The sequence below is a fragment of the Rhizophagus irregularis genome, chromosome 17 (assembly GCF_026210795.1).
Source record: "Rhizophagus irregularis chromosome 17, complete sequence".
Classification (NCBI taxonomy): Eukaryota; Fungi; Glomeromycota; class Glomeromycetes; order Glomerales; family Glomeraceae; genus Rhizophagus; species Rhizophagus irregularis.
In genome coordinates, this window is record NC_089445.1 from 4,072,881 (window position 1) to 4,082,800 (window position 9,920).

General features: G+C 25.4%; 1 protein-coding gene across 1 annotated transcript; it reads left to right on the top strand.

Annotated features, from left to right (window-relative positions):
- Positions 1 to 6,357: 6,357 nt before the first annotated feature.
- On the top strand, positions 6,358 to 9,483 carry OCT59_009581 (uncharacterized protein; the record flags this gene model as incomplete). Its single annotated transcript, XM_066133674.1, has 5 exons — positions 6,358 to 8,467; positions 8,557 to 8,657; positions 8,743 to 8,852; positions 8,956 to 9,247; positions 9,337 to 9,483. 5 exons carry the CDS (start codon positions 6,358 to 6,360, stop codon positions 9,481 to 9,483), a joined length of 2,760 nt encoding a protein of 919 aa, XP_066000092.1.
- Positions 9,484 to 9,920: the final 437 nt, after the last annotated feature.

The window sequence follows — 9,920 nt, forward strand, 5'->3', positions numbered from 1 at the left end:
CTTTTATTCAAAAATTTGTCTTTTACTTTATATATTTTCCCAATTCGAATTAGATTTAGGATTGTGAGTGATTTGAGTCATTCAGAGGTCATTTCAAAAATTGTCAAACGAAATTGTAATTAATTATATTTACCATCACTAGATTCATAAACACAAAATTTTATTTTATAATTTTATTAATAAATTGAGACTCGATTTTTCAAATTTTTTTTTTATTTAAATCAAAATTTTTTCACAATTTTCATTTAATAAATATTGATTTATAAAATAAAATTAGGAAAACGGAAATCACTAGATCAACCGAAGCGTTATTTCTTATTAAAAGAATGAGACTTTCAATTGTTAAAAAACATAAACGTAATGGTGTACGACGATAAAATTATGTATTTACATTCTGTGTTAAATCAACCTTTTTGAATTTTGTTATCAACAAAAAATCCATCTATATAAAACTTCCATTATTCAATTTCATAACGCAAAAACCATATTTACGACATTTTGCAGTATACAATTTTTATAATAAATTTACATTATTGTATAGTACCAATTTAAATATTTTCGTCCGTATTTTTTTTAATGACCAATTGAAAAAATCATGAATCAATCCGTCGTAAACTCTACTTCTAATTCTTGCATACGTTGCCTATCACGCGTCTATTTTTGTACCTCGCGTTTTTGGTTACGTTTGCAATTAGACATTTAGACTGATACATTTTTAATTTAACAGTGTATGTTTATATAAAATTAATAATTAATATACCCGTTTTCGGACTCGACATATATAAGCCCTGTTCAAGATCAGATCGTTCAGACCGAAAAAAAACAATTAAATATGATTACGATCCGATCTGATGATCTAGAATTGAACGGAGTAGTTAAAAAAAATCTGTCATTCACGTGATCTTCGGCCAATAATTTTAGTTACATCTTTTTTTTGCTAACCCGTATATTTTTAAAATTAACAATACAAAATAGATGTTATATAATAAATAAATAGAATATAAGAGAAGAAATTTTTTATTATTTTATTTGTAATTATTTGTTCGATTGATTGCCAGATCGAATTTTACTCAAGTCAAAAATTCAATCGAATAACCATTATAGCCAATTAAAAAAAAAAAATAGTTCCACATAAAAAAATATTTTCGTGTATTACTTACTGTATAACGTCACGATCATGTAATTTTCATTTTTAATTTATACGAGATAATTTTATTTCCTTTTTTTAATCAATAGGAATAGAGATCCTATCGAATTAAAACCTGTGGGTAAATTTCCTTTAAATAAAATAATGTTGTCTAGTCAGATCTATTAATTTGAAATTTGATGACGTGTTTTATTTTTTTTTTGTTACGTTCTTTTTTAAAAACAACTTTTACCCGAAGGGTCGATCCAATTTCCAAAGGATTTTCGCTTAAAAATCGTTTAAAATGTACCAAACCTAATACAGAATAATAAAAAGTTTTGACACTTATAGCAGTATACTTATAATTAATGCTTCAAACACTAAATAGTAAAAAACGCGCTGATCTGGAAGAAAATTTTGATTAGTACCTTAAGCCCATGAAATAATTCCTTAATGATCAAATTGAGTCACGCAAAAGAATCAATTCAAAATATCAATTTCGTTAAAATATTGATCATATGACATATCGCGTTATATAATTTATATAATTTAAAAAGTGATTTGCTCTTTCATTAAAAATCGCACGATTGTGGGTAAATCTCTGTTTGTTCATATACTAATATAAATACACAAGTTTGCTACCAAAGGTCGAATTCATCTAATAATATTATGCTGTGAAATAAGATATTCTAAAACAACACTTTCAGTGTTTGATTCTTCCGCCCTATCGCCAATGAATCAATTTTTTTTTTTTGAAAAATTATACTGTAATTTTCTAATAGGGGAAATTTTATATGAAAAAGTATGGTTGTTATCAGGCATATGCTTTTATCTGTACTTGAATGTGAATGTGACTAAAACCTTTAAGTAATATTTCTTAGTAATTTTGATAACGATAATGAACCAATATCATGATTGTACCATTTAAAAGGTTGACACTTTGTTTCTTTGATAGTGAGTCATACCTGATTGTAAATCAGATCAGATTAATATTATTTATGAATTTGTTAAGTCGCGAGCAAAACTAAAATTTCATCACCCAGTAAACAGAAACCCTTAATTTGGAAATACCTTTGTACTGTATATCAAAATCGGGCAAATTGAAACTAGCTTTGCCTGCAACAATATCTCAATGAAGTTTGGTAGATAGTAATTTTGATACTGTAATATATCCGTAAGAATATTTTAATTGTATAATAAATTTTATTATTATTATTATTATTATGATCTTCGATCTTTTTTAAAAAAATTATAAACATTTTAGGAGTTAGACGTTTCCTAGCCCATATTGAACTTATTAATATAATTAGTAAGAATGAATTTGCAAGAATGAATTGGCTAACCAATAAATTTTGTTTAGAAAATTAATCATTAAGTTAAGAATACGTACAATAATATTTTAATAAATTACTAAGGATAAGTTCCAGAGCCACGATATGATCATATGAATATTATTATTATTAAAATTAAAATCGGGTTATACCTGTTGTTTAATAATACGAGAGAAACCGTAAGAATAAATTTTTTTTTAATTTCAAAATCTTTATAATGTTACTACTTACATTATCAAACACAATGTTTATCCTAAGTCATCCAATGTCTCTATTTTCAGCTTGCTGCATTTGATACAACAGCACGAACGAACAAATTCTACCGAGTAAAAGTCATCATTTCATTTATTTGCCTTTTATTCAATTTCCTCATATGTCGCTGTTCCCTGCTATATAAATATTCTTTAAAATTTCTTATAATCATCGAGATTGATCTCACATAATTTGAAATTTCTTAATTATTGTTAAATTTAATAAAATGAAAAGGATAAAAAAAATTTTCACGTCTAATATGAAATAAGATATGATGGTGATATGATTCATATCCAGAAATAATCCTCTAGTTATAATCTGATCTATTTTCCTACATATATATCCCTAGAGTATCGTACTATATAGTATTATTGTGTAATTGATATGATAATTTATAAACTGAAAATGCTCATTTTCTTTGGATCAGAAGTTGGTGATCAAAATTTTAAACTACAGTTCCTCTAAATAGAAAAAAGTACGTGCGAGTCCCATCAGATTTTCCCAACATTATATAAAAGTTTTTTAAAAAATTATTTCCATAACATAGGCACAGTGGCTTCGAGTGGTTCATCCCGCAATTGTTGGTCTCTTTTTAAATCTGGATAATGTTCAAGTTTATTAATATAATTCTCTAAGGCTTGTATATTGTTGGTACGATAACAAAATGTATGCGATATTACATTCAATCCTCGATAGCTTAATGCCAAGCAGCAAATACAAAATCCTTTTGCTCTTGTTGTGTCGATAACTGAAGGAAGAATTGAACGGTGAAAATTTTTTTGGTTGTTCTTTTTACTCTTTTATACGATATATTCAATATATAATTTTCTTTTCTTTTATTTTTCTTTTTTTCATTTTGCTAGACGCACCAGGTATATTATTATAGCAAAGTAAGAGGTATAAAAGCAGATAAAATCAATTCAGATTGAGAGAAATACAAAATAGGTAGAAGATAAATACTGAACATATATAAATATTTTAAAAGAAATATTTTAATTTTAAAATAGCATACCTTTGGGTTAAAGTGAAATTACGCCAAATAACAAGAAAATAAAAGCATAAATCTTGAGTATTTTGTCATCCTGTAAATATGAAAGTCAAACGTTTAAACATTTTTATCTCTTGATAATCAATGAACATCTTCCCAGTAACACCAACAAATTTTCACCCCACGTGACTTTTATAGCGTGATCAGCTTTAAAAAATACATATTTTTGAAAAGCTTATACTTGGAATATTGTATTGTTATAAAGCTGTAAAAAAATTTATTTACGATAAACTATTGATAAACTCATTTTTTTATAGTTTTTATATATGTTAATTTTAACACTTTAGTTAAATGAGAGCGACTAAGTTATTTAGCAGGTATTGAAAACACTTTACATTTATTATTAGTTATTGCTTAAATATTCGCGAATAATAATTTTTTTTTAATGAAATTACTGTGTTGCATTTGTTTTTTTAACTTTATGGTGTTAATTCAGTACTTTAGCCAAATGAAATAGGTCTAGGAAGCTTAAGTAAAGTTGGGATTACTGTGCCGCGCACGGTTTTTTTTTCACTTTACACTTTACAGCGTATTTTTGTAAAATAAAACAAACCTTTGAGGGTTATATAAAGTCATTCAGCAGGTGTAGAATTACTCAGATATTAAATTTTATCAAGTCAGCTTGAATATAATGTAGTAATTAGTATTTTTTATAATGGTGTATTTGAAAATTCAATAATAGTGTAAAGTGTTAAAAAGTTCTCTTTTAAATGTGCTTATTATAAAAATAGTAAAATAATTTTATTTTTATGATGTTTTAAGACTTTTTTCTTTTTTTGTCTTATTTTTTTCTTTTATTTTCTTTATCACGTACGAAATCAATTCGCATGACAAGGCGAAAGCATTGTGTAGTTCCGAACCTAAAACATCATTTTGTTCATTGGCATCGGATTTACTAGTAAAATTTCAATTTCAGAAGGTATTATTATGTGGATTATTACGTAATAAACGATTTGATTTTCTTTACCACGCGCGAAATTGATCGCATGAAACTGATGAAATCACTGCGAAATTCTGACTAAGAACAACCAATTTCTTGTTTAATAGAATCAGATTTTCCACTTTTTCGAACATCTATATTTTTTGGAAAAGGCACATATATTTTGCATATGAATTTATAATACAATTTTTTTTTAAAAAAAAAATAGATTTCGCGAAATAAACACAATTTTTGAAATTTATCTTTTTTATTTAATTAAAACTTTTAAAAATTGTATTAAAAATTTCTGAAACCTAATATTTATTATTTTAATATATACAGTACATATTATTGGATGGGGAGTAGCTACCACGACACAAAGAAAAGGGAAAAAGAAAGTAACGGAGTTATCGGATGATGATGTTGAAGAAAAGAAAAATGAAAACAAAAAGCGTATAGTGCGAAAGCAGGGAGAAAGGGAAAATTCTGATACAGAATGAACAAATTATCCCCAAAATTTTAACAATCTTGAAAATTTTATTTTTAAAAGAGCAATACTGGAATTTGATTGAGTTTTTACCTACTTAACACAGAGAGCGTGTTCAAGAGAAAATTTGATATTTTCCGCGGTAGTATAGTTTTTCTTTTTAAATTTCCAAGACAGAATTTTATTTTATTTTTTTTTTTATCGCTTTTAATGTAGTTTAAATCATTTAGTTTTTATTTGAAATTTCTTCACAATTAATTTGATTGATTTTAAAATAGTAAAGCCTCAACATATAAAATAGCAAAAATCAAAAAAAAAAAAACATCGTAAAATAATAGAACAGTAGCGTAGGTTGGAAACAATATAATTATAGAATCGAACACAATGTATTAGTTTAGATTTTATATTAATAGTTATAGTTAGATTATACTCAGTTATAGGGTTTAGAAAGTCTTTGAACTTTCTTTGCTCTAAGTGCTTTTGTATTTTTTTGTCAGATTTATTTTAAATCGTTTACAATTAATAAAGCGCGTTACTGTTTAAAAAAAAAAAAAAAAAAAAAAAAAAAAAAAAAAGGATGGGGAGTAGCTATATCTGTCATAGGACCGAATGATTGGATGAAAATGGGCTACGTAGTAGCCATCAATGAAGGTCCCTGTGACCGATACCAATAAGTGTGTTATCATTCTGACGTTTTTGATCATGCATTAATTGATAACATCATAAATAAGCTTTCTATAAATTTCATTTTTAATCCACTTTATAAGCTTTATTTAAACTTTTCCTACAAAATATTCATTTACACCATTTTTTTACTCCACTTTATTATATCAATCATGTGTTATTGCTATGGCTAATAAAAATATCGGGTCTATGAAAATCTGCATGATCCTATTGGGTGAACAATAACTTAACAATAACTAAAGTTTTTTCAATAACAGATAATTATTTTAGGAGTTTTCCAAACTTGGTAATTTCTCCGAGACTGAATAAGTTAATAGTATCCGCTATTATTTAAATGAAAATGCGCCACTTTTGACCAGTTTTTACCAGGTTTTCTTAAATACATCAAAAAAAATATAAAATTCTAACGATTACTTATTTATACAGGTTTAATATTATAAATATAAGTGAATTGCGCACGAAAATAAAAATTTATTTTTTTTAAAAAAAAAAAACCATTTTTTATAAAATATGCGGATACTCAATACAGCGAAAACAAAATTTTTATTAATTTTTGTGATCATATTATGCTCATATACATTATACACAACAGCAGTAATAAGAGAATTTTCACATAAAGAAGAAATAGATTATGGACAAGTATTACCTCGTATATGGGATTCAAAAGCATATGATGATGGTACGATGGTAATAAGAATAATTAGAAAAAATGCAACAACGTCAATTAATAATTATCTTTGTTTCTATGAAGTGCTTTCATTAAGAATTATTAATCTTGACGGAACAGTGGTAGAAAAGAATTTAAAGTTAAATATTCAATCATTTAATTATTGTGTTTTTCAAATGGTCAGTGGTGGTGAATGGGGTGAATGGATGGAATTTTTGAAATATTTTTTAATCAAAAAGAATCAAATTTTAATTACTTATTATAACGCAACAGATTTTAAAGATCCTTCTACATATGTCGAATGGGGAATGGTAATGGATTTTGATGGTAATATATCAAGTCGATCATCTATTGGAAAACCATTTATTGATAATAATTTACAATTAGCTATACCGAATTATCAAATAGTACTTAATATTAATAGAGAAAAAGGATTTATGAGATATGTTAGAAATAATAAAACAAACCATATGGATTGGAAACAATTTAGAATTGAACCTGATGGAGCAATTACAGAGTTAACTTCTGGAGGACTTGTTCTTTATGGTGAAGTAGGTGTATTTGTAGGTATACATACAGTTAATGAAGGTTACGCATTTATTTTCTCAAATAGTACTTTAAATGCAACTAACCCATTATCACCAAGAGGTCAAGTATCCATTTTACCTATTGGATATAATCAAAATCCTAGTCCCTCTTTATTAATTTATCAAACTACTACTCCAAATTTAAATTTTACTTTTTTATTTTGCGATATCGCATTTTTTGAAGTTGGTCATGTTTGTATTTTAACTATTTCACAAACAGTTCCTACTGGAACTTCGCCATCTGAATCTTTTTATATTAAAATTAATTTCTTATCTTCTGGTTCTGTTTTATCTTTTCAATCTCAAGCTAATAGTTTAATTTTACCTAACGTAAATCCAAATCCAAATTTGGTTTGGGCTGTAAATAGTTTAACATTTGGTGGTTACCTTTTAACAAATATTGTTCCTACTGGTCCAGATCAACATTTTATTTATGGATTTTTAATTGATGAATATAATTCTGTTCTTATTCCTTGGGAATTTCACAACCCTGTACCTTTGGGAATAAAAGGTGTATATCAAATATTACGCAATAATACTCTTTTAGTTTCTCAATTGGAAACAGAGTACTATTATTGGCGATTTCAAGTAATTGATTTACCAAAATTTAATGGAAATAAGGATAAAGGTTATTTAAATTTCAATAATTTCAACGTGGAATCAACTGATCCTACCATTAATTCTACAATAAGTCCAGATATACAAAATGTTAAAATTAATTTTTATGGTCCAGTAGAATTATCTGATGGTAATTTAACTATTTATCAATTAATTGATAATCAACCTTATTTACGTCAATACATTACTAAATCATCATGTACGGTAAGTATTGATGGTAAAACCGTTATTGCAAAAATATTAGATAGTACTTTTAGTGTATCTGGTGGAATTTATTATATTAAGATGGACAATAATTTTGTTAGAGATAAGACATATAAAGAATCTCTATTAGGTATAAGAGATAATATTTGGAGTTTTAATGTAAAACAAAAAGAAGTTCCTTTTGCTCCTTCAATGAATGGTTTATTACGTTTGACTCCTGATGGTACAAAATATTTTGATAGGTTATCTCGGAAAAACCGATCCGATTTCTTTAATAATTTATTAAATGATTTAGCTAAAGCTATTCCTGTACCTCGTTCACGTCTTACTAGTGATGAAAAAAATCAATTAGATCTTAGTGTAAATGAAAAACAGTATTTAATTTCTATTGGCGTTGAAGAAACTAGAGTTGATAATGATTATTTAAGTGTTGAGACCGTTTTTAATAATATTAATACTATGGTTAAAAGTAAAGATCTAACTCTAATTAATGATGGTCAGGCATCTAAGTACTTGGACCAATCATATGGTTTCATTCGTACACGTAAGTATCATATGAGCAAAAGGTTTTATATCTTTAATTTATATACGCTAATTTTATTAATTATACATATTTTTTTTTTTATATAATAGTGGATTTATGGAAAACATATAAGTACAAATTATTAAGCATATTTTTAATTATTGGACTTTTGATTGTTTTATTCTTTTTTGCTCGAAGAAGGAATAGCAATGTAAATTATCTTAAAAGACTTTGATATTTTTATAATCACATTAAATCATATAAATTAATATATTGATATAATTTTTCTTTTTTAGGGTAATAATATTGCTATTTTACAACTTGGTTTAATTATTTTTGATTTGGTTATTGATATTACTTTTGTAAATTATAATGCTAAAGACGTTCCTGTTCTTTATTTTCCAAGGTATGATAATTTTAATTTTCATTTACTCTTTTTTCATTAATTTATGTAATTGTATAATTACTGATTTTATTTGTTTCATTTTTTTTCATTTTTTTTTTGAAAGTATTGTATTTGTAACAGTACCAATAGGAATAAATACCATATTAGCTTTCTATCTTATAACACAAGAAAATAAAAGACAAAAATTTCTTGAATGGTTTATGACTCATAGAAAAGTTGCAAGCATATTTACTATATTAGCTAGTACTGATATTGAAGCATTAAGTATTTTATATTCAAATTTAGCTGGTTTTTCATCTTTTAACGCTCCTTTTTCTGATGATGCTAAATCAAAAATATTTTGGGGTGCTTGCTTAAACATTTTTATTGAAGATATTCCTCAAGCAATCATTCAGGTAGGAATTTTTTTAAAAAAAATCAATAATATTATTTTAAAAGTTTTACTAATAATCTATTTTTTTTTTCTCATTATATTAATTATAAGATTTTATATAAACATTATACTATAACTTATGATATTATTCCCTTACTTACATTAATTTCTTCAGTTGTAAATTTAACAATAAATATAATAGGTAGGATATACCAAGCAACAATCCATTTAAGAAATTCAAAACATTCACAAGTCTAATGATAATGATATGAATGATTTGGATATATCTATTAATATTTTAATTCAAATAGAAACATTATTTAAATAAATTAAAAATTTTTATCTGAATTATTCAATTTAGATAAAAATCTGAAATATATTTGGATAAAAATAAGATAATATATATAAAAATTAACTTTTATAAATTGATCTTAATAAATAAAATATATAATATTTATTTGATTAAATTGATGACATTATTTAATTAAAATTACAATATTTATTTAATTAAATAAAGCTTAAGTAAAGTTGGGATTACTGTGCCGCGCGCGGTTTTTTTTTCACTTTACACTTTACTCAGATATTAAATTTTATCAAGTCAGCTCGAATATTAATGTAGTAATTAGTATTTTTTATAATGGTGTATTTGAAATTATTTTAATTTTAATAATAGTGTAAAGTGCTAAAAAGTTCTC